General features: G+C 57.8%; 1 protein-coding gene across 1 annotated transcript in view; it reads right to left on the minus strand.

Moving 5' to 3' along the window:
* Myo7a (myosin VIIA) overlaps positions 1-24,236 on the minus strand; it is a 71,145-nt gene that overhangs the window by 8,516 nt on the left and 38,393 nt on the right. Inside the window, exons 16-41 of the mRNA XM_013512088.1 lie at positions 23,497-23,655; positions 23,085-23,177; positions 21,072-21,166; positions 20,328-20,412; positions 19,588-19,806; positions 19,144-19,251; positions 18,053-18,262; positions 17,346-17,549; positions 16,995-17,171; positions 16,452-16,541; positions 15,099-15,226; positions 13,641-13,767; positions 12,951-13,070; positions 12,268-12,441; positions 11,218-11,445; positions 9,977-10,147; positions 7,319-7,436; positions 6,528-6,654; positions 5,654-5,937; positions 4,705-4,895; positions 4,024-4,148; positions 3,424-3,581; positions 2,489-2,642; positions 1,288-1,443; positions 845-950; positions 42-155 (exon numbers count right to left, since the gene is read on the minus strand). Coding sequence (XP_013367542.1) covers positions 42-155; positions 845-950; positions 1,288-1,443; positions 2,489-2,642; positions 3,424-3,581; positions 4,024-4,148; positions 4,705-4,895; positions 5,654-5,937; positions 6,528-6,654; positions 7,319-7,436; positions 9,977-10,147; positions 11,218-11,445; positions 12,268-12,441; positions 12,951-13,070; positions 13,641-13,767; positions 15,099-15,226; positions 16,452-16,541; positions 16,995-17,171; positions 17,346-17,549; positions 18,053-18,262; positions 19,144-19,251; positions 19,588-19,806; positions 20,328-20,412; positions 21,072-21,166; positions 23,085-23,177; positions 23,497-23,655 — 3,921 coding nt within the window. The remainder of the gene's footprint in view (positions 1-41; positions 156-844; positions 951-1,287; positions 1,444-2,488; positions 2,643-3,423; positions 3,582-4,023; positions 4,149-4,704; positions 4,896-5,653; positions 5,938-6,527; positions 6,655-7,318; positions 7,437-9,976; positions 10,148-11,217; positions 11,446-12,267; positions 12,442-12,950; positions 13,071-13,640; positions 13,768-15,098; positions 15,227-16,451; positions 16,542-16,994; positions 17,172-17,345; positions 17,550-18,052; positions 18,263-19,143; positions 19,252-19,587; positions 19,807-20,327; positions 20,413-21,071; positions 21,167-23,084; positions 23,178-23,496; positions 23,656-24,236) is intronic.

A 24,236-nucleotide genomic window follows, 5' to 3' on the forward strand; every position in this document is an offset into this window, starting at 1 on the left:
CAGCTGGCAGACAGCTGACAGGAAGCCAACCAATGACTCACCTTGTCTGCAATTTTGACAAAGAGGCTGAATCCCTCAGAGGACTTGAGGAGCAACCGAGTAGCGATGTTCTGGCAGAAGTCCTTGGCCTTGGTGCTGGACTCCACCTCAAAGGCCTGGAGGACGGGGCTCACTTGGCTCCTGCAGGCCTTCCCCAGGGGCCTGGTCCTCCCATGCTTCTCTGGCTATACCTCCCGGACACAGGCCCCTCCCGTTCAAGACACCCTCCTTTGGAAGGGGCTTCTCCCTAGGCCCAGAGATGAGCACAGCATTTTTAAAAAGGAAAAAGCAACTCCGGCCTCAGTCCCCTCAGGTCTCATCATCCTTGACCTTCCAAGCAGAACTCCGACTTGGCCTGGACCTCTCAGTTTTGCACCTGACCGTACAAATACAAGTGGTGGCAAAGGCCAAGGCCCTCAGAAACGCAGCGATAAGGAGAGAGACTTGAGGAAGAGGAAAAGCAAATTCCACAGGGGGAGGGGAAAGCAGTTCAGATGGATGAGAAGACCTGAGAGTCTAGCAAATAGAGACAGGGGAGAGACATTTGGAAGATAGGACCAAGGTGGAAAGGACCCTGACCACATCAGGTCAGAGGGAGGAAGGGAGTCAGTGTCCTGTGTGCAGGACAGTGGCCTCAGGCAACCGGGGCATCTGTGTTCTTTTCACATAACCCTGACTGGACCAAGGGGCAGGAAGATGAGGCAGCAATGAAGGTAGCAGGTGAGGAGTCAGAGCCACCCTCTGTGTCTGCCAAGGGAACCCCATCCCGTCAGAGGTGTGAGACCCGGGAACCAGGGCCCCTCACCTCGTCTGTGTCGTCGGGGAAGTAGACTTTGTGGAAAATCTGAGTGGTTTTGTGCTGGATAGCCTCCACCTCCACCAAGTGCGGAGGGTACTTCCGGGATCCGTTTCTGAAAATTGGGCAGGGGAGGGTGGGGTGGGAGGATATGGGTTCATGGAACCATGCAGGGAAAGAGGGAACCGGAAACACAAACCTCAGTCTGCTGGCCATGCTCACTTCCTACAGTGGGGCCGGGCACTTCACCCCTTCCAGCCCCCAGTCCCTGATCTGGGAGAGGGGATTCAGCACCACCAGCGCAGAGGGCTGTGGAGCAAGCCTGGGGCGTGGCCCAGCGTGCAGTGTGTGCGCCTCCCCAGCACGTGAGCGACTCAGGAACAGGTCTCCCTGGCTGTGTCATCTCTCATCCCCAAAGGGCTTGTCCCACTAGCTTGGGGTGGCCACTGTACCTCAGGGCTTTCTGGAGCCGCTGCAGGCAGTCGATGGCCAGCGGGCAGTGCTTGCGGGACTGCAGGAAGCGCTGCACGTGAGGCAGCAGGATGTTGCTGGGAGGGAAGAGGCCAGTGCACAGCCACAGCAGCTCCCAGCCCCGCTCCTCGCTGTACCTGCAGGAGGCAGCAGCGCTGGCAATCAGGGGACCTGTGCACCCTGGTGCCATCCCAGCTCCTCACCTGATCTGAGCACCGGCACCGACCCACATCCTGACAGGCAGATCCAATAAGTGCTACCCGCAGTGTGGTCCCCCACCCATGCCAGGCCACACACTATTCCCGTAAGTCCATGTGGAGACAGACAGGTGTTCATGTCAGGATGGAATTCAGTTCCTACGCACTCCATCTGGGTCAGCTGAGATTTTTTGTCACAGCAAGACCTTCCCCAGGAACACCACCACCACGTGTGACTTATATCCTGGCAGAGCTCATGAGCTCACCTATACTGGGAGTGGCCCTGCATTAGGTCATACACACACACACACACACACACACACACACACACACACACCCTGCCCCCAGCGCTCCCTCAGGCACCACCTGGGCTCCTTGGGCATGGAGAGCATCTAGGAAGAGGTAGGTTTGATCTAGGCTTTGAAAGATGAAGCAAACTCAGATGTGCACAGACAGGGATAAAAGGTTCTGTCCAAGAGCGCAGCATGCACAAAGGCTTGATGGTGTGACAGAGCTGATGTGTGGTTCCAGGATGATGTGTGCACAAGGTAGAGACAGGAAGAGTGACAAGCTTTGGGGGAGTCTGGGGTAAGAGGAACGGGTGGAGCTTTCCTTTGTCTTCTAGGACTTCCCACTCCTGCCTCAAGAAGGCCCAGTAAGGGGGAAGAGGTGACACCTTCTAGGGCCCAAAAGCCCATGAGGATTTTCAGCAGGCACTTCCCACGGGCAGCCAGCTTGGCCTGAGCCAGGACTGCCTGGCCTCCCCTGGAAACCCCAGGGCTGCAGGGCTGTGCAGAGGCAGCTCAAGCAGACACTAGGAGCAGCCGGGGCTGTTACTTAGGAGGGAGACACTCGAAGGGCGGGAGTCCCCATTGCTGGTGCTGACAGGTTGCCCTCAAGTCTCAGCCCAAGGGAGTTAAAGCAGCTCCCACTGCCAGGCAGAGCACCTGCTGACCCCCGGAGGCTGTGACCCTGCGCCTCTTACCTGATGTGGTTGTCCGTCAGCTGCTTCAGGATCTGCACGTAGGCCTCGTCCTTGAGGGGCTCAGCCTTCAGGGCTCCCTCAAAGATCTGATCCGTGAGCTCGTTGACCGAGCGCGCCCTCTTGGAGGGGTAGTCGCCCATGTACTTGAGCACGGGTGAGAGGTGTCAAGGAAGGATGTGTGGTCTGGTGGGGGAAATGCTGACCTGGGAGGTAGAAGTCCCCCCTCCCCCAACTCTGGGCTCAGGCTACTTAGTTACAGAAAAGTGTGATCTACTCACCTTCTCCCCTCCCCTGGCCCCCTCCTCACAGGCCCCAACCCCACATCCCAGGTCCTCACAACAGGCAGGGCAGACTTTCCAAAGCACCCATGTAACTGCGCCCCTTCCTGCCCAGAGGCTCCTCCCGGCCTGGGGACACAACCCAAGCTGCTTCACAGGGCTCAGGAACCTTTCCCAGACCTGTATCCGCCCTGCGGAGGTGCTGAATGACTTTGTGCCCTTGAGGCAGCCCTGCTGTTTTGCCTCAAGGCCTTCGCACTGCCTCTCCCTCTGCCTGAAGGCTCCCCACCCATCTGCCTTTGCCTGGCTAAGTCCTGGCCAACTTTTGGGGCTCAGCCCAGACACTGCTCCCACCAGGAAGTCCTCCCTGCCTCCTTCAGGCTGGGTCAGTTCACTGTGCTGCGCAGTCCCCTCACAGTACAGTTTCTGGTCAGTGTGCTGGCCCCCGGAGGCCAGGGGCTGGCTCTGGTCACAGTTCTGTACATTTCTTATTTGTCAGCCAAATGGCAGTGTCACAGGAGGCAGTGGGGAAGGCAGCCCCTTGCACGCATGTCCAGGACCCAGCCTGCGCCTCAGGAGGAAAGGAAGGTCTCCCGAGGAGACAAGCACCTGCTGTCCTCCCACCCTGCCCCTCCCGCCCACTGCTGGTGTGGATATCAATGAAGGCCATGCAGGCCTCCTGTGAGAGCTCCTCACTGCCCAGAATCTTCTTGAGCAGTGCTTGCTTGAGCGGCTCCCGAGTGTGGCTCCACAGCCGGTCCTTGCCGCGGGCCTTGGACACCATGACACGGCTCAGCGTGTGCTTGGGCGGGGGTCTGCTGGGGACAAGGACGGTCAGCACAGGAGCAGGGGGTGGGGTAAGGAGACCTGCAGGTGGTGAGACACCCAGCCTGCCCCTTGGCTGAAGCTGCTGAGGGCAGGAACAGGCTATGCTCTTCCCTACCCTGCCTTGCCACCAGGGATGCAGATGCCACTTCCTCCAGAAAGCCACTGCCCATCCCACCCCAGGCACACAGAGCCACAGCTGTCCATCCTCCCTCCCATCTCCCCAGCAGGACTGAGGGCGCAGCCACACAGGTATCCGTGAGGTGCCCCCAGGACCTGCGTGGGCAGGCCAGTCAGCGTCCCAAGGAGGGGTGAGACCCACAGAAGGGCCAGCTTGTTGGACAGGAACTGCCCCCTGCTGCCACTGCCCAGGCCCTGCTCACAGGTGGGGGCTGCCGCTGCCACCCTGTCACCACTCCTAGGAGCCGTCACCTGAAGTAGTCATATGAGAATTCCTCCAGCGTGTAGGGCTTGCTGCGCACCTCGGGCTCCGCTGTGCGCAGCTGCAGGAGCCGGATAACGTCCTGCCTCTGGTCGGGGGTCATGGTGACCAGAGCCTAGAAGCCAAGAGATGGGGCTCAGGGCAGCTCTCCCCCTGGGACCACTGGGATCAACACAGCAAAGCTTGATGCCTTCCAGATCTGGAGTGGGGAAGACCACCTCCCCGGGTGTGGACGCCATGCCTCTTCTGATCCTGGGAGCCCTTTTCCTCCCTAGGAGTCTGCAGCCTCTGCTGCCTCATCATGCTGGGCTCCTAACTGCTGGTCACCTGAGCCTGGCTCAGGAGGCACCTGAGGAGCTGGGCTCTGGGGCTGCCCAGAAGGGCCAGGTACACCTGCCTGCTGTGCCCTCACTCCCTCTCAGCCAGACAGACGATACCCTCCTGCCAGCCACTCTCCTGCCCTCCCTTCCTCTTAGCGGTTCCTCCTTTGCTGTCATCTCTAGGCCCCTGCTATAAGACCGGCCCCTTAAGGCCCCTGGAATATCTTTACAGAAGCTGTAAAGATAAATCATTCCTCTATCACAACACCTCACTCCATTTTACAGCTATGAGAAGATGGCAGAAGAGTCTACAGCAGCCTCCCATCCACCCACCACTGCCAGGCCACGTACCACAATCTCCCGCGGGGGCATGGTGACAGTAGGCATGACGTACACACAGTCCGTGGGGAAGTCCCCACGCTGCTTGGTCCTCTCACTGATGCCGTTGGCCCAGCCTGAGTTCATGACCTGCTCGCCGGTGTCATGGTCCAGGATGATGAGGTCTCCCTTGGCGAAGCTGAGGAAACCCGACTCCTCGCCCGCTGCAGAGCAGAGGGAGCAGGGCCGCATGGAGGCAGAGAGAGAGGCTGAGTTGCAACATCTTGATCTGGGTTGATCTACAAGCCACTGCTCTCCATCGAAGAGCCGCAGCCCTGTTTACCTTGTGTCTGCTTATCTGCCGTCCTGCCTCCACCTTCACACAGACAAAGCCACCTTCTGTGGCTCCCCAGGGCCCTCAGGAGAATGCCTAAGCTTCTGACTGTGGTGAGCTGGCCTCCCTGACTCCTTCCCCTCAGTTCATGCTCATCCTCCCCTCCCTTGGACTATCCTTTTCAAACCAAATACAGGCCATCCCTGGACATCCGCGCTTTCTGCGCGGTTCGTGCTCTGTCCCCACCTCGTAGGCTCTGCTCACTCACACCTCCTCCCACAGCCTCTGCGCTTCCCTAGTCACTGTCCCCCCGCCCTCCTCACTGAAGGACTCTGGCAGGGCCTCAGTGGCCCAGGAGATGCTCCGTCAGGGTAGTCGTTATGCTACTGTCTTTTGAAGGCAGAGGGTTTAGGAAAATCCTAGGGAAGACCCCTGATCTGATTTGAGAAGGTTACAGGAGCTAGGTAATGAGGACCTGAGAGAGGGAGACGAAGGTTCCCCACAGAGCACCTGAAGGCAGAGTCATGCCATCTTGCCCAGTGTCTGGGAAGGGCGGGTGACAAGGCACTAACAGCCCTGAGCACTGGCCGAGGCCAAAGCGTATGGTCTGCCTAACGCCCCTGGCCACCCATGCTGGCCACCACTCACCAGGGTTGGGGTTGTCCTGCAGGGCCACCACATACTTAGACCTCTTCCGGAGTCCCTCCAGGAAGGTGACCACCAGGTCACGGATGTCCTCGGCATTGCTGGATGTGAAGGTGTACTCATCCCCCTTAATGGTGGCCAGTGTGAAGCTGGGGGCTGTCAGTTTCGCTCCCCTGCAGGACCAACACGGAGAACAGGGCCCGGCCGGGGTCAGTCCTGCCCGGCCCGAGTGAGTCTCAGCACAGCCCAGGTCAGAGCAGCCCAGCGAGAGTAAGACACGGCACTCCCTGAAGGAGACCAAGGCCAGCCAAGTGAGCATCCCGGCCACAGGACAGGAGGCCCAGTCCAGCACGGCCGGTCTGACCAGGGACACATGGCCAGGTCACATGCGTCTCAGTGTCAGATAGACACAGCCCTTGCACAGCCCACTTTGGCCACATCCCCACTCTTCTCTGAGTCCTGCTCACCCTTCAATCCTCAGCCTAGATTCCACTTCCTCCAGAAAGCTCTCCTCAGCCTTCAGCAGCCCTCATGACACTGCCCCGTTCTAAAACGGCCTGTTCAATGTCTGTCGCCTCACCTGACTGATCTCTAAGAGGCACGGTCTGTTACCACTGCATCCTCTGTACCTGCAAGAGCCGGACAACCCAGAGCCCAGCAGACACAGCCCAGAGACACTCCTACTAACCCCAGGTGGGACACAGGTCGCCTCACTCTTCCACAGGGTCACTGCACTCTGCCCCCTCCTGTGTGCACTGCACTTTACAGTTTACAAAGAGCTCTCCTACACTTAGCCCGCTGCGCCTGCGCACTCTGTGACCCACGGCAGCACCCGGCACCCTCTCTTCCCCATTCATCTATCTGTGCCCCCTCCTACCTGCTGCTGGACACGGCCATGATCTCCGGGAAGGACAACTCCAGGAGCACTTGTTCCTGCTCATCCACAAAGTAGACGCCCGTCCAGTTGACAGCCACAATGACATCATTCTTGGGGAGGCTGGGGCCTGGGACAGTGACAGAAACCCTGAGAGGGACACCCCCTTTCTCCCGGGCCCACCCTCTCCCAGGCCTCTCCCAATCCTCATAACCATCAGGGAGGATGAGAGCACCCTGGCTTCCAGTTTACAAATAAAGAAACTGACACTCAGAAAGCGAGGCCGTCCTATTATCCAAATCCCCAGGGCAGTGGGAAGAGAGCGCTGGATCAGGAAACTCGGTGTCAGTCCCATCCCCGCCCTCTGTGCAGCTCTGGACAAGTCTCCACCTTCAACCAGCATGGGATATGGGAGGGGTTGGACAGGGGAACCCCGGGTTCCCTCTGGCCCCAAAGTCTGGTAACTGAGCACTGGCCTGCCACAGAGCAGATGCCCAGTAGCAATGGCCCAAGGCCGATGGCCCATGCAGGTCGCTGTTAGCCACACTCATCGCAGCTTCAGCACAGCACGCACAGAGCTGCCCGCCGAACTCTGAGTCACCCTCTGTACAGCAGGTGCTTTTGCAGTTTTATCCAGTTCAATTCAGTGTATGCCCTGGAGTCACTACCGGACTGGGACCTTCGGCAATGCGACCTGGAAGACCATGGCCCCAGATTGGGAGCCTGGCTGAACTCCCTCCTTCAGCCACGGGGCCGTGGGGTGAGGGGCTGAGAGAATTCGAGGCTAGGAGTACCTGAGAATTTGTAGGCTTCATAAAACCTGGAGAAGAGCAAGGGCCACTTGAAGCGGGCGTAATTGACCACATCTTCTTTGACCTTCTGGGCGTCAGTTCTCCTTTGTGCATAAATCCCCTGGGGAGGACAGAGAGACAAAGGATGACGTACAAGCTCTAGAAATCAGACGGCCCCGCCTCCAGCCAGGGGTGGTCAGGGCTGCTGCACCCCACTGTACACCATGGCCTTGCCGCCTCCCCCACCTCATCCCAATCGACACCACTGAGCCTGTGTGAGGCTCCGCGTCCGTGTAGGTCCCAAGGCACAAGCTGGAGAAAACAAAGGGGCCGCCCCCCACCCCAGCCCAGGGGCTCCCAATTCAGCAGCAGCAGGAAAGCTGAGAAACCTAGTCAGGGCCCAGGATCCAGAGGAGTTTTGCATTGCTGCAGAAGAGATGGGGGTGTGGCATGGGGTGTGGGAACGGCTGTGGGGAGAGGGGAAGGACCACGGCATGGAGAAGCCCGGCCCTAGGACTGCAGGTGACTACAACTGCAGGAGGGGGCTTCTGTGGAAACACCCAGGCGAATCTAGGAGTTAGAAGGATCAGATCAGAGGAGGGATTGGATCCTGGGGCGAAGGGGAGTAGTGAGGGATACCACAATGCTCCTGGCAAGAAACACAAGCGCTAGAGTTTCGTTTCCCTAAACTCTTCTCCCAAGCTCTAGTAAGGACTCCATGGTGTTGGAGTGGAATTGGTGGGATCAGAAGATGCTCGTGATTTTGGCAGTATGTGGACATAGGCAGATAAGGAGAGCTATGTGTGCCACACACAGCGCCCTATTTCCATCATGGAGAGAGCTGAGACACAGAGCCACGCCAGAAACAGCCAGTGTTCAGGGCAAGTGGCTTGAACATGAGCTTGCCAGCTTGCCAACCTAAACTGAGATGTTTGGGGGAAAAATATCTACGTATGTGGAGAGAAAATCACAAAGCAAGTGGTGCTAACAGTGAGAATCCAGGTGAGATGTGTGCATCAGTCCTCAGTTTTTGAATGTGCAACTTCTCTGTAGGTTTGAAATGATTTCAGAGTAAAATGTTTTAGACTGCACTATGCCCCCATCTCAGATTCATCTGTTGAAGTCCTAATCCCTCAGGAACCATGTTTGACCATAAAGACTATAAGAGGTAAAGTTAAACCTCTTTAAGGTGGGGCCTCATCCAATAGGTCTAGTGGACTTAGAAGAAGGAATTTGGGGGTACACTGTAATTCCAGCTATTCAGGAGGCTGAGACAGGAAGCTTGCAAGTTTGAGGCTAGGCTGGGCAACTCAGACTGTCTCAAAAAAAATACAAAGGGCTGGGGATGTAGCTTAGTGGTAAAATGCTAGCCTAGCATGTGCAAGACCCTGGGTTCAATACCTAGCAAAAAAGAAGAATGAAGAGAAGGAGGAGGAGGAGGAGGAAACCTGGACAGATATTCATGAGCACAGACGAGAGACCACAGGGAGAAGACAGTTATCAGCAAGCAAGGAGAGGCCCTAAGAAGAAGCCAGCCTGATCCTGAATCCCCAGCCCCAGAACTGAGATGTGCACTTGTGCTGCTTCAGCTGTCCATTCTGTGGTGCCTTACTAAGGCAGCCCACAAATCTGTCCTCTCTAGAAGAGCCCAGGGACACACACACACACACACACACACACACACACACACACACACACACAAAGCTGCAGTCCAGAGGAGAGACACAGCTCAGCTGTGGGTTCCAAAATGACAGAAATCATTTCCGGTCCATTCATAACTGTGTCTCCAGGACTTGATCTGGTGCCTGGCACCAAAATAAGGTGAACGCCTGAACAATGGTACCCAACCTAGTATATGCCACATGCGTGTTCCACATGCCACACGGCATGATCGTAATGAACTCCATGGCAGTTAGGGTAGAGGGTCTGCCAGCCTGGCTTTGGACTCTACCTGGGGGATTGGTGGTCACACTCCTGGGTGTGCCTGGGTGGGCTGTGAAGGTGTGGTCTCGGGCACCCACGTCTGTCTGTGCCCTCCCCGCTTCCTCTCTGGTGCTGTGCCCCCATTCTGCTTCTGATCATGGACTGATGGGGGCCTTGGAGATGCGCTCGCTGCCAGAGCCAGTGTCCCAGCCCCTTCCCCACTGGATGCCCCTGCTCTCCCTGGGCAGGCTCCTTAGCCCAGGACGGAGCTACTCACGCTGGCCACAGGCCTTGGGTTCCAAGTAAGGGCTGCAGAAAGAGCCCGGGTCTAGAGTGGCTGAGCAGAAAGGTGGTTGGGGTTCTTTTAGGAAAAAAAGTGGACATTTTCTAGACACCTCCTCCCTCCAGTGCCTCCTCCACACCTGATCAGCCGTTCTTGGGAAATACAGCATTGTAAGCAGCTGGTACAAGACCAGGGGACGTCACCTCAATACCCACGGCTTTGGGGTTTCCTCAGGAATTCAGGACTTGGTTTGATTCTACTCTGTGTCCCTGGCATCCAACTCAGAGAAACAGATAGAAGACAGGTGTGGCTGATGCTCGTGGCAGAGAAATAACTGCAGGAGGCAGGAGGCCCTGGCCCCAGCAGCTCCACAGACAGACATCTGTTGGGGGGAACTGTGACCTCGATTGCTTGGGTCTTGGCCCCTCCTCCAAGCCCTCTGCTGGTCTTCCTACCTTCTTGTGGGCAGCAATGGCCAGCTGGGCCCATTTCTCAAGTGTCTTCAGTGGTGTGATCTCGCGGTCAGGGATGTAGGTGGGCACAAGGTTCAGGAGGCGCTCCAGGATCATTTCGGAGCCGTAGTCCACAAAGTACTGCTGGGAGGCTAGCTCGGCCAGATCATCTTCCTAGGGGAGGAGACCTTAGTCACACCTGAGGCCCAGTCCTCTTCGGGAAGTCCTTCCAGACACGAAGAGCCCAGGCCTTCTCCTGGCCCTGCTTCTTATGGGTCTGGGACCCTACTCTTTGGGACCCTGTGTTATTGCTTCTGGTCTGCTCAGGAGGCCTGTGAGCATCCTAAGGGCAAGGCCACTCTCCTGCCTTCTCCTGGGTCCACCTGTTTGCTGCACTGGACTCGCCAGGGCTCCATCAGCAGGGGCAATACAAAAAGGATCTGGCAGTCTCAATGGCAAGAGATAGTTTCCGATGAGTTTCAAGTATTTCAGAATTTTAGCAAATAATACAGCTGGTGTAACACTTTATGACTGAATATTAGCTTATCATCACTTACACCACCAAAGCATCACTACCACATTACCAATACCACCACTGCCACTGATACCCATAGTAAATACCATCAGTACCATCACCGCTACCATCAACATCATCACTGCCACTAACACCATCACTGTAGCCATTAACACCACCATCACCACCACCAGTAACACCACCATACCCAACACCATCACTGCCACCACCCACAACCATCATCCTTTCCATTTCCTCATCTCTCACACAACTACAAGTAGCATCAGAACTACAGTTACCATTATCAAAAGCAAGGCAACCACACTGTTTCAGTCCTCAGGAGATAAAACAACACACACATGCCAAGTCCAGTCTAAATGACTGCATCTCTTTCTCATTCAGAGTTTACTAGACCAACTCAGAACAGTACCACGGGTACGGACTGAAGTGCATACACTGTACCATGCGCGGACACTGCAGCAGTGTGGCACACCTTCCAGTGGCAGAATCCGGGATGTTCATGAGAGATCCTGTTCCTGCCATGTTACCACATCCTCACAGCCCCCATGAGGAATGTGGGTTAAATCCCACAGAAGCCTGGAGAACACCCAACTGCGATCAGTCCTGCCTCAGCACTAGCTGCTAGGGAGTCACGATGGGGGCACGAAGCACATTTGGAGACACAGGTGGCTGAGGCTCAAGCAAGAGCAGGAGATTCCCTCTCACTCACCTTCTCACACCTGTACTCCCCAAACTTGACCCCTCGCACCACCTGCTGGTAGATGAGGTGGGTGGCCACGTTGTCTTCCGAGGGGTTGTGCCAGGGTGTGAAGACCTCTTTGCGGAAGAAGAGCCTCCACGGCGCATTGCGCTCCTGGGCGCCCTGCTCCTTGGCATACTGCTCACACTGGGAGATGGCGTCCATGACATGGTCGCTGCCGCTGCCCAGGGAGGACACCTGTGGGCACAGGAGGGCATGCTCAGAGGAAGAGTGGGCAGACACAGGGTCAGGGAAAGACTCCAAGGAGCCATCAGCTGTGCCAACTGTCTTAGTCCAGGTGGAAATGAGGCTCCGAGAGGCAGAAATGTGCCCGAGGTCCCCAAGAAGCAGACACAAAAGGAAACTGTGGGCCCAGCCATAGGCTTGCAGCCGGCACACTCAGTTACTATCTTTCTAGACCTAATAATGGGCATAGTCACGGGGAAATCCCCACCTCCCAGTGCACATCCTCTGTGAAACTTGTGCAGAAACTGCCACTGAAAACGTGTGTGTGAGGAAAATCCAAGTGAACCGTGCCCGGTCACAGGTTCTGTCCCCGGACTGACTGAGTAGAGGTGAAAGGCCCAGGGCCAGCTCAGTGGAGGAGGCTGCTGGCCTAAGCTGGACAATGGTCCTTGAGAGTTAGCTCACACGCCAACTGGTGGAGGACCAGTGGAAAGGAATGACCACTTGCTGGGAGCTCCCTGTCACTAGTCACAGCAAGCCGATATGGAACTACCTCCCCAGGGGATGCCCAGGGGCAGGGCTGGGCACCACGGGAGCATTCCTTCAGCCTGAGCACACACCACCCTATGGGGTTTGGGTCTCAGTCTGAAAGGCCCTGCAGAGCTTCTCCTCGGTGCCTGAGAGCCCGCCACCACCCTAAGGAGCCAGACAGAGTCAGGCTACCCCAGCCTAAATAACGCACTGGACGTCACCAGAGATAGTGAGCAGCACGCTGGGATGGGGTCAGTGGCCTTGCCGAGCGGCACCAGGAAGTGGCACTGCAGGTCACCTTACCTTATCAAATAGGGCGATGTAGAGCGAGAACCCAAACCGGTCCTTGAGAGAGATCTTGTCCGCCAGAGCGTTGCACAGCTCCTTGGCTGTGGTCGCTGAGTCTGTCAGCAGGGTCTTCGTGGTCCCATCCATGAACGTCACGGGCAACATGATGGGCTTCTTGGACTTGGTGGCCTTGAGGTGACCAACGGGTTTATGGGTCACTTCGGACCAGCCTACGCTCTGTACTGTGGCTCCATGCTCTCTGTGGGTCTAAAGCTGCCCGTGAGCCCCAGGCTCTGCGCATCCCCCTAGGACACCGCCTATCTCAGTCACAGGTGGCTGGGGCCCCGCTGCGCAGCCCTCCCCAATGGACTGTTAAGGCCCCTGCACCAGTGCACCGGGCTGGGATGTCGGGCACTGCCACAAGCAGAGGCTTCTGCACTCTGCTCACACAACCGTCGTAAGACTCTGCAGGTTGGTATCGTCATCCCCATGGTGCTGCTGAACCGCTGTGATGCAGAGGGTGTCCCCAACCCAAGTCTCTTTGGCATAAGGCCAGCAAATGGGACTCAGTGATCCTCTGGGCGCTGTCCTGCTCCCAGGGGCCCAGATTATAGAATTTGAGGGTGAGCACTGGAGGAACCACTGAAGCAGGGAGCGTTTGGGGGCACCAGAGTACAGGGAGTGTGCACAAGGGTCACCTGCAACTCCAGCCAGCTGGGTGGCTGTGTCCGTGTCCCATTGACAAAGGTCCTCCTCAGACGCTCCTCACAGTATGGGGCGTAGCCAGGGGGTCCCCCGTGGATGAAGTTCCGCAGGTACTACACAAGGCAGACCAGATGAAGCCGCCCCACCCCAGCAGGCCTGGGCCTCCCCCACCTGGACCACTGCGGCACACCAGGACCTGCTCACTGCGGCAGGACTGCCCACACCTCTCGCTCCAGCCATGGCTCCCACTGCACTTGGACCAAGTCCATGGACTGTGCTTGGCCACAAAATCACATAGTCCAGCCCCACCTGCTCTCCGCCAGGTCTCCTGCCTCACCCCACACATGCCCTCACCCCCTCTGCCCGGCATGAGTCTCCTCCGGGACCCAGTCTAGACTCCCCCACCTCTTTTGCCCTCACAGCACCAACCAGTATCCAGGCCTGACACAGGGCTGGACTGAGGTGACTGCCCCAGGACAAGGCAGAGGGCCCAGGATGCACGTCTGTCAGACTCAACCTAACTACAGCAGGGCTGAGGGAGGACAGAGCCAAGTGGTGGCTACCTGGGCAGAGGGACTCCAGGGCCAGAGAGTCTGGCGGGAGCCCCTACTGAGCTCTTTCTCTGCTCTCTCCCGCAGGGTCAGGACAGGGCCAGCCCCCTCTGCTCCAGGCACCTCTCTTACCTTGACAAACTTCTCGGAGGGGGCAAAGCAGCCCACACAGAGTGACACGAGGATCCAGCCGCGGGCATAGCTGCTCTTAGAAGGGTTGTGGGTGAGCTGCTTGCTGATCTGGCAGTAGATCTCATCCCTGTGCGGGAGGGGTGGCCTCAGAGGAGCAGGTGGCCCCTCCCAGCAGCAGGTCAGTCAGCCTGGCCAGCTTGCCCAAGACCATTCCGGAGGAATCAGAGTAGGGCCAGGTGGGGAGGCTCAACCAGGGCTCTGGCAGCCACCAAAGGGACAGGATCAAGCATGAAGCACACTCCTGATGCCAGCCCAGAGGCCACAGCCAGGGCCCCCATCTGGAGACCCACTCTGGGCACAGTGGCAACCCTGGGGAGAAGCACACCCAGCCCTGCCTCATCCCCGACCCACTGGGTGTCCTGGACAGGTGGTTTTGCTTCTCCAATCCCAGCCCGTAGTCAGGCCAGCAGGGGCAGCTCCTACCAGTGCCAACGGGTAGAGCAGGAAAAAGCCAGGGCATGTCTTGGGGGCGGGGTGAACAGGGATGTGCACCTATTTCTGTAATGCTTGAATATTTCAGTAGTGAGATTAAAACAAGGAAAGTAATTTTTTTGCTTTCATTTGAAAATGATCCTTACACGATTTCTGTGTAGAAAAATGAGCTGAGGCTTAGAAGGTACCTAGTATAGGGTCTAGCACAGACAGCCTCCAGTAAAGGGCAGCCGCCCCTGGTCACTGACATGGTGACATTTCTTCCATCTCCAAAACTGGGAGCTTTGCCTGCCAAGGGACAAGGGCAGACGCATACTGATGCAATCACCACCAGGGGTCGCTCCTGCTCCTCTTCCTTTTCCAAGGGCAGTGCCGGGCAGGAGGAGGGATTATCTGATTCAGTGGCTCACATATTCTGAGAGTTCATGGGTCAACAGGCTTTTAAATAAATTCTAGAAGTTATCAACTTTTTATGGTAACACATTGTGCAAACACAGACACACACACCCCACACACTACCCTAATCATTTCATAAAACAATGGCCATTTTAAATAGCCAAGGAGCAGGAAGGGGAAAATTACAGCAGAAAGAACAATCCTTTAAGTAAGCAAGTGTGGCTCTAGTTCTCAACTTGTCAGAGACCAGTGCAAACTTATCCCCTTCCACTGGAGTCTCCAACCTGACCCACCCACTTTACAGACTGGGAGACTGAGGCTAGGAAAAGGGAGGGGTTAGCCTTTGAGGTGGGCACTGTTGTTATTTCCCTTCACAGACTGGGAACCACAGGCTTGGAGGATGAAGGAGTTCGACTAAGGTCAAAGGATGAACCAGCAGCAGAGGCAAACAGAGACCTCATCTGTTGCTAAGGTGATGGGGCCACGCCCAGCCACCAAAAGGCCTCCAGGCCCTGTCAGGGAGCGTTGGGTACCCCGTGTACGGCATTGCTGCACCCCTCGAGCACTGACCGCAGCGTTGGCCGCAAGATGCCGTTGCCGATGATGAAGTGCAGCTTCTCCAGGTTGGAGGTGGGGCGGTCCTCCAGCATGCTGTTGCCCTGCATGGTGGACTCCCCGTCGTGCAGCCTCTTGGTCACCTAGGCCAAGGCGACAGGCGTGCCCAGGGCTGGTGCAGGTCAGGGTGCTGCCCCTGCCAGCCAGGGCCCCTGAGTCTATCGTTTCCCAGAATTCAGGACCCCATCTGGCCTCTGCCCCGCCCCACAGAGCAGGGACAAGCCCATATGGCTGGGAAGCAGGGGCTGGGTGCCACCAGCTTCTGAGACACAGCTCATCTGTAGCCTGCCTGATTCCAGCACCCCAGCCCCACCCCCGGGGGGCCCTTCCAGCCAGGATGGGCCCTGCCCCTGATTCTGAGCAAGACCCCATTTCTCTGGGATGAGCCCCCTCAGACATCTCTGGCACCATGGTGCACCCTGGGCTCCAGCCACCCACTCGTTAAGGCCCCAGACCTGGTTCTTTGGGGATGAGTGTCCCCTCTCGAGTCCCACACAGCCACAGCAGCATGCCCGGACTCTGCCCAGACACGGTGAGAGGTGAGGGGAAGGAGTGTGTGATGCAGATAGGACGGGCCAGGGAAGGGCCCCACGGCTCAGTCGCCACCCTGCAACTTTCTCCCAAGACCCCACGGACTAGGTGTTTTCTTGCCTAGGCCCCTCGGTACCCAGTACAGAGCTGGGCTTCAAATCTGACCCCACATAGCTGCAAGACTGGATTTTCACCCTAGGAAGGACAGGATCAGGGTAGAAGCAATGCGGGAGGCCCTGACCTTGAAGTAAGGGGTCAAAAAGCAGCTTCCTGGAGAAGTGAACCCCTAGGCAGAGAAGGAGGAGGAATTTCAGGTGTGTGTGTGTGGTGGGGAGGGGCTGGCTATGAAGGCCACAGCCTCTGTCTGTCCCACTTGGACCCCAGCAGTCCAGTGGGCCCTGGAGCACCAAGGCCAGAACAGTGCTCAGAAGGTGAGGGGGCTGAGTGAGGGGTTCAAAGCCACCAGTGGTCCTGATGCTCCATGAGCACTGTTACCACAGAAAGGTGCCCAGGTCTGAAAGGTCCTAGCACCAAATGCCACATGTGCCAGCCGGAGAGGAAGTGTCCTCCTTCCCACCATATGCCACCAGACCCTCACCAGTTCTGGCTTCCTGCTCCGGGAAGCTCCCCTGCTGCAGACTCCAGCCTCATTCGCCACCTTCTGCATACACTTCTACCACCCAAGCATCCACCACTGACTAACAGGCAGGGTTGCCCACTCCTGCAGGTCCCATGAGCCACCACCCCTAAGCTGCCAGGCCCCAGGTCTGCTCCCACCTCCTCCGTGAGCTTAGACTTCTTCTTCAAGGTCAAGTGCACCAGCTTGTGCCTCACGCTGCTCTTCTTCTGCCCTTCAGGGAGCTGGGCCTGCGGGACCAACAGAGATCAGGGGCAAGTGACTGTGCAGAAGGCAAGGACAAAATCACTGGGCAGTGGGACTGTGCCTGGGGTCCTCTCACCGCCACACGAATGTTTACAAGACACCGCACATGACCACCCAACCCAACAACGAGCAGATGGGAAAACTAGAAGTACAGTGACCTGCCCGGGTCTCCCGGTGAGTCAATGCAGGAGCTGGCTCTGATGACAAAGCCTGTCTGCTCTGCCGCTTGGCCCCTCAGTCATGCTCAGCACTTTACAGTTTGTAAAACTTTTATACTTTTGTTCCCACAAGCAGTCAGAGAAGGGCAGGCTGAGGGTGAGCCCTGAGCCAGGGGCAAATCACAGGATGCTGCTTCTGCCAAGGACCCCAGGCTGGGGGCCCAGGGAGGGCCCTCACTGGCCTGGGAGGGCCACCTGCCGGGGGCACCCTGGCCTCACCTCACCCTCTCCCTGCAGGGCCTGCAGCTCCCTCTTGTACGTCTTCTTGCCCAGGGTCTCATAAATCTTGGTCATCACGGGGATCTTCTCGCTGCCGTCACTCATGGCCGTGTGGTACTTGGGCTCCGGGAGGTCTCCCATAAACCGGAGGATGGTGATCCAGACAGCCAGCGCCGCCTGGAAGCACAGCACGTATGTTGGAAAGCTCTGGACATAACCTGGGGTGTGGGGAGACAGCAGGAGAACCACCAGCGCCAGGGTCCTGCCCTAGGGCCTAGGGCCCGCTGCCCGGGAAGCACCCACACTCCCAGCCCCGGCCCCGCTTGGTGCCCCAGCTCAGGCAGGCCTCACCAGCTGGTCACCCTCGTCGTCATGGTACAGCAGGGGCTGTTTGAGTGGCCGCCGTGTGTAGGAGTGTGTTGTCGTGCCCTGGAAGTAGGTGGCAGCGAACTTGGCGAATTTGTACTCGGAGAGGTCCTCCTCGTCCTCATCGGGCAGTGGCAGGGCTGCATCCAGGTCCTCCTCCACCATCTCCCTCCGCCCTCGCTCCAGGTCCTGATGGACACAGACGCGCTGCCTGCCGTGTGGGCCTGGCTCCCCGGTGGGAGGGCTGAGGGCAGACTCAGAGCTGGGCTGCCGCTCCCCAGCCTGTCCCCGCAGAGCCAGCTCTTCCTCCACGAGGGTGGGAGCTGTTTGTTGTCCACTGCCCAAACCGAGCCTGGCACATCATAAGCCCTCAACGGTGAGTGGACTGATATTTGAGGGTAGCCATGGAGGGGACAGTGACTGGCCCAAGGTCACCTGGCAGGCACCCGCAGTCCCAGTCCAGGTCAACCTTACTGCCCTCAGCTCAGAGGGCCCAGGTAGGTTTTCATGCAAAGGGACACAAGAGGAGGAAGATCCCAGTGATGACCAAGATTTATGAGGCCCTGGGCAAGAAGACATACAAGAGGGAGCTGTAGGCCCTGCAGGGTGAGGGTGAGGTGAGGCCAGGGTGCCCCCGGCAGGTGGCCCTCCCAGGCCAGAGGAGCCTCTGGAGCCTGACCCTAGTCTGGTACCTCAAAGCCGCTAGGTGCCTGGCCCTCCCGGCCCGGCAGGCCACCCGAAGTCCCCAGGAAGCCAAACATCTTGTCCACCATGTCCGAGTGGTTGATGGGCTCGTGGCGGGCCCGCTCCATGCGCTCCAGCAGCTCCTTCTTCCGCCGGGCCTCCTCCTTCTCCTTCAGCTCCCGCTCCGCATCCTCACGAGCCAGCTGGGCCAGGCGCTCCTGAAGTTGGGGTGACAGAGGAGATGGCATGGGCACCAGTGCTACAGCTCCAAGAAACAAACTCTCCTTGGGGCGCCTGACAGCCCAGCAGCAGCCTTGGCCCCCACCTCCACCACGCACACGGAGGGGGCTGTGCCTCAGCGCCCCCTGCTGGCCTTGCTGAGCACGGCCCTCACTGTCCAAGGCAAGCGGGCAGGTCCGCAGCACCTCTGAGCCACTGGAGGGCCCTGGACAAGCCCAGGCGGTAAAACTGCCTGTCCTCGGGGCTCAGCCCAGAACAGCTCCCCGAGCGCACCCGCTTCGTGCCACACCAGTCCCGCAATCCATGACCATGGGTCTGGGGCCCTGGACAAGCACTGCCCATGAGAAATATACCGTGAGCTATGCAAGTGATAGTCACATTTTAAGAAGTAAAAGGATACAGGTGAAATTACCTTACTAATGTTATTTAACACCTATTCCCCAAATACCATCTTAACATGTAATCATTGTATGAAAATAACACTGAGGCGTTGTGTATCCTTCCTGCTCCCTGAATCTTCAGAAGCTCTCACAGCACTGCCATTGGGATGAGTCATACTTCATGTCGGTAACACTGGTGGCCAGTGGCCCCCTTTCTGGACCTCTGCTGCGATCCCTGGGTCAGGTCTTTTATCCCCAGCATGGCAGGCACTGTGGGGTGCGGCCCCTCTTCTCTGGAGCCCCATCCTTCTGCCCTTTCGCCTGGCTCAGCCCCAGCCCCCAGAAACTGTTCAGCAAATGAGTGCTGAGCGGGCCTGGGAAGGGAGGAGGGCTGCAGGCACAGATGACAAGTGGCTGGCCATGGAGACAGGTAGAGTCAGCGAGCAGACGCTGGAGGTGCCCCTGTGTCCTCAGCTTACCTGATGCTTGCGCTCCGCCTCCTCCTTGGCCCTCTTGGCGCTCATCTCCTTCCGGAGCTTCTCCTCCTCTGCCAGCCGCATCTTCTCCGCCTCAAGGCGCCGCAGGTACTGAGGCGAGAAAGCCAGGTGGGCACCGGGCGTAGCATTTGTCACAGCACTCCCCGCCACCTCTACCCGCTCCCTGGGCTCTGGCCCTGTGAGTGGCTTTGTCAAGTACTTTGACAGATATGGAAACAGATAGCTGAGGTGTTCTCCAGGCCACACGTAGGTGGAGACACAGGGTCTCCTGAAGACACACAGGGGGGACTGGGGCCCCAGTCCTGTCTTTGGCAGGGAAGGTGGGAGGGGGGATCTGGTCCCAGCTTGTGTACTTCTCAGAGCAGGATAGCCACAGGTGCCCCCCGGGCCTTGGCTACACACAATTCTGAGGACAGGAGCCCTCACCTCAGCCCTGAGGCGCCGGTGTAGCCTGCGGGCGATCATGCCACGGGCATAGGCCTGCACGGTGAGCACGGCCCAGAGGCGGTGGCGGAAGGCCTTGCGCACCAGGTAGGCCCGGCATCGGGCCTGGAACTGAATGATGCGCCGGCGGGCCAGGTGGTACTGCTGGTGCAGCTTCTGGGAGCGATGCAGGGCCTGCAGCCTCAGGAAGCCCAGGCGCATCTGCAAGGACATGCTCATGATTAGAACTATGTCCCAGCCTGTGGCCCCTGACACAAGAGCCTCCACTGCAGTGGTCTCTACAGGCAGGCTGGCATCCCCCGCAAGGCCAGGCTTAGTCTCTGTCAAAGGGGATGATGGCCCTTATACTTTAGGCTGCTTCCATTGGGGGGAAGTTTCCTAGAGGGTGGCCCTGACTCTCCCTGAGATGGGCCCCTAAGGGATGAGATCAGCCTGGGACCAGGGGCTGTAACCAACCAGCTTGCTTCCTGTCCACCTCCCACCCCATGTCCAGGCTCCCCAAGGAGGGCCCTCATGACCTAGCGGATTCTGGTTCTTCAACAACCCTGGTGTATTCACGACCCTCCAAAACACTCCAGAAGAAAAGCAATGAACACTGCTGGCTGGTTGAAAAGAGCCACAGAATTAGACCTGGACTTCAGCTGGAGGGAAGCTAGGGGCTGGCCGGGTGTGCCGCTAAGTCCTGTTGCCCGGCTGCAAGGAGGAGCAGCAGCGAGGCTCACCAGCTCATAGTTCCTTCTGCAGTGGTGGCCCCGCCAGTGCCTCTGGATCAATGTGGCAGCGTTCTTCAGCTTCAGGTAGTTGGACCTGAAATGGCAGCAATGATGGGGTGAATCCCAGAGCAGAGAGCTGGGGTCTGGAGGCAGCCAGTGTTCAGGCAGCTCGGAGTCAGGACCGCATACTGGGCCTCAGCTCTGCGACACCTCAGCTGTGTGACCTTGGGCAAGACACAGAAACTCTCTGTGCCTTAGCATCTTTATCTGGAGAAGAGGGTAGCTGAATGCCTGCCATTCCTGTCTCACAGGTGCGTTGCATAAACCCATTAAAGTAGATATTCAAAAGGTGCTTGGTAAGTGAGTAAATATCATATAAAACTGAGCACTTGGAACCATCACACTTGATCATTTTATAGAGGAGAAAGTTAAGACTCGAGGTTGGAATTACAGCCCATGTCTCTGACTCTGAGGAGCCCTGTTATTCTGCTTATACACAGTAGGCTGCTTCTTCATGGAACAGTAATCTCCAGTCTGATGGATGATGGAGTCCCTCACTGCACAGCCGGGGCCTGCTAAGAGCTGGGAAAAACAGAGGAGGAATGAGTGACGGACACCATGAGTGCAGGCCACGCATGCTTGTGCTTGTTTCTGGGAACGCATGTTTGTTCCTGGTGCTCAGGTCAGACAGCAGTGGTGACACACATGCGCGTGCACACGGGCCAAGGTGGCAGGGCTGGTCAGGGCACATACCTGTCTTTGAACCCTCGGATGACCTTCTGCAGGAGGATCACCCGGTCAGTGATGGCCTTGTCCCGCTCCACCTCTAGCAGCATGTCGTGGTGGTCCTGGAAGGCAGCGTCCCCAGTGACGTCTCCTCCAAGGGCACCGGCTTGGTCCCAGTGGGCACTCAGTTCCTTCACTCAGAGCCCAGATCCCAGTGGGGCCCCACAGACTCCTAGGCCTGCTCAGGCCCCACAGAGTCACTCTGACAACACTAAGGGTTGTGGCTGCTGCCCAGGGCCCCAGGTGGAACCAAAGGAGCAAGAGGAGCTTCATTTCACTGGGTGGGATGAGAGGACCCAATATGCACATATCCTGGCTTTATCCCACTGCCTTCTCCGCCCAGGGCCCTCCACCGCTAGCTATCCCAGGACTTGGGCCTGGCCGCTGCCCTCTCTGTCTAGAATCTTGACAGTAGCCTCCTTCCCAGGAATCTCCTGACCCCTATTACTTCCCCTGTGGTCCTCCCTTACATTCAGCCAATGACCCCTCCTAAACACAGCCCTGATGGTGACCCAGTGACACATGGGCTTTTCACCCTTCATCCAAGATCCCCCCAAGATCCAGGCCCTGCTAATACTTCCAGCCCTTTCTCCTCACCCCTCCCAACCCTCACTCCTGCTGGATGACTTCCTTGGTCCATTCAGTAGATGTGCACACCTGGCCCTCTGAGCCAGCGCTGAGCTAGATGCCCGGGTGGTGTCTCAGTGGCCCAGGCAGACAGGGCCCTGCCTCTGGGCAGGTGAGAGTCTCACAGGGGAGCCTTGTCTATCAAACCCTCACAGATACACAGGGCATGGCGGAGAGGAGCTGCTCAGCGTGGGATTTCATCATGAGCAATGAATGAACGTGTGAATGAGTCTCGGATCTTTATTCTCAAAACACCGCCACGCCTGAAAAGCCCAGAGAAGTAAGGCTGGGCACCCCTCTCTGAGTTCTCTGGCATTAGATCCCATCACACGTCCATCCTGCTCCCTCTGCGGACACTGGGGCTGGGCATGAGCCCGTCGCAGGCCGGAAGCCCTGCTCTCTGCTTCCCAGCTCCCTGACCGTGGGCCATGCATCCTCCTCTCTGGGCCTATAAATGGCCAGAATCCTCCCTGCTCCAGAGTTGCTGGGATAAGTGAGATGACAGAAGGAATGCCCCACGCAGACATGGCGTAGAGAATGTGCTTTCCAGCCCACGGTTATGGGTTACACGGTTGGGGGCGCTGGCACATTTATTCAGCGAGGAGATGAGGGCTTGGGGAGGGAAAGGACTGACTCAAAGCTCCTGGGCTATGAGGAACAAGACCAGTTAGTCCCCAAATGCCCCAGCTGTGGGTTGGGTCCTCTCATTCCTCTGCCAGCCATCCTAGCCCTCGACCCCACCCCCGTACTAGCCAGAAGCCCTGCCCTGCCACCCTGGACAGGCTGAAATCTAGCACAGCAGAAATGGAAATGGGGAAGGCGGTGCTTCCCCACTGCAGCTGCCCTGGCAGGGCCCACTCCCAGCAAGTTCTTCAAGACCATGACTCCCCAGGCCCGGCTTCCTGCCCCTCCTCCATGACCCGGGCAGCTGTGGGCACCAGGAGCTCGAGCTGCTGAGCTCAGGGTGCCTGGGACAGAGTCACAGACAGGCAGCATAGCGCTGACCACAGCCCACAGAAGCCTGCCCAGCAGGCAGCCACAGGAAGGGACCTAAGATACACTCCAGACCATCCCAAGACCACACACCCCAAGACCATCCCATTTTACTGACAGGAAAAGAAGGTAACAATGGCCAGTGACTTGGCCAAAGTCCCTGTGCTGATAAACACAGGATTAGGATTTCAATTCAGGCCTCCTGCTGTGCATCTAACAGATAGAGGGGCTCTGCCTTCAGCTTCTAACCTGGGGTCAGGGCTGTGACCCGAGGCCTAACCCGCCGTGCAGCAGCCTTTCAGGCCCCGCCCATGACGGGAGGCCGGTCCCAGGGCAGACCCGGACAGAGCCTGTACTCACCTTCAGAAAGATCTTGGTTTTGCCAATCTGCCAGTCATCATGGGTGCCCAGCACCGCCTCAGCAATGCGCTGGCATGTCCCCCGGAGGTCGCCCTGGAGAGGGGCACAAGAGAATGGGCAGCTCTGCCAGCTGGATGGCCTCCCAGCATTCTTGGCCCAGTTCTTCCCTGACTGGCTTCATAACCCCAGCCAGGTCCCAGCCTGTCTGCACCTCCACTTCCTCCCTATCTCAGTCTGATGATGATCACCATGGAATTAGAAGCCCTGTGATGTGTCCCACTGCCCGGGTCCCACTTTTCCCAGCAGTACTTGACAGGTCATGCTCAGCTCACCATCCCAGTGTGAGACCCGGGCCCTTGCTCTGCCAGAGCTGGGCCCGTCCCTTCCGTGATCTGTGCACTGGGCCCCGCACCTGTTTGTAGGCCGGCTTCACACCGGGCAGCAGCACACGATACCGCTCCACAAACTCCACGAAGCTGTAGCGGATGGGGTAGCCTGCGCGGCGGATCCGGATGGTCTCCATCATGCCTGAGTAGCGCAGCTGGCGCACGCACAGGTGCCGGTCAAATAGCTGCCAGGTACAGAGCCAAGGGCATCAGGGCGGGTGGTGGGTACTTTGCATAACCTTGGGGAGCGCCATCCATGTGGCGGCCATGATGGATTGGTGGTTATTCAGACAACATTCTAGGATTTTGCTCAGAAAAGCTGAGTAAAGTGTGATGGTCAGGTCTGTGGCCCCTCTGATTTCAAAGGGCCTTGGTACTGAGCTACATCCCCAGCTCTTTTTATTTTTTAATTTTTTTCCACTAGGCAGGATCTCACTAGGTTACTTAGTTGCACGGGCTGGGCTCAAATTTTTCAGTCCTCTTGCCTCAGCTTCCTGGAGTGCTGGGATTACAAAGTTGTTGTTTGTTGTGATGGTCACAGGGCAGAACCAGCCTGGGGCTCAGAGGGAGGATTCCGAGAGAAAGCAAAATGCAGGCCCTGGGCTGCAGCTAGACTCAAAGGCAAGGAGGGAGGCTGGATGACGGGAGCCCGGGAAAGTCTGGGGCAGGGAGAGACGCTTGAATTTGCTCTTGAGAACATTGTCACTCCAGCAGAAGGGGTGGTAGGTGGCAGGGGGCAGGACAGGAGGCAGAGAAGGCAGGAGAC

This window comes from Chinchilla lanigera, unplaced genomic scaffold, assembly GCF_000276665.1.
Source record: "Chinchilla lanigera isolate Chin_1 unplaced genomic scaffold, ChiLan1.0 scaffold00013, whole genome shotgun sequence".
Lineage (NCBI taxonomy): Eukaryota > Metazoa > Chordata > Mammalia > Rodentia > Chinchillidae > Chinchilla > Chinchilla lanigera.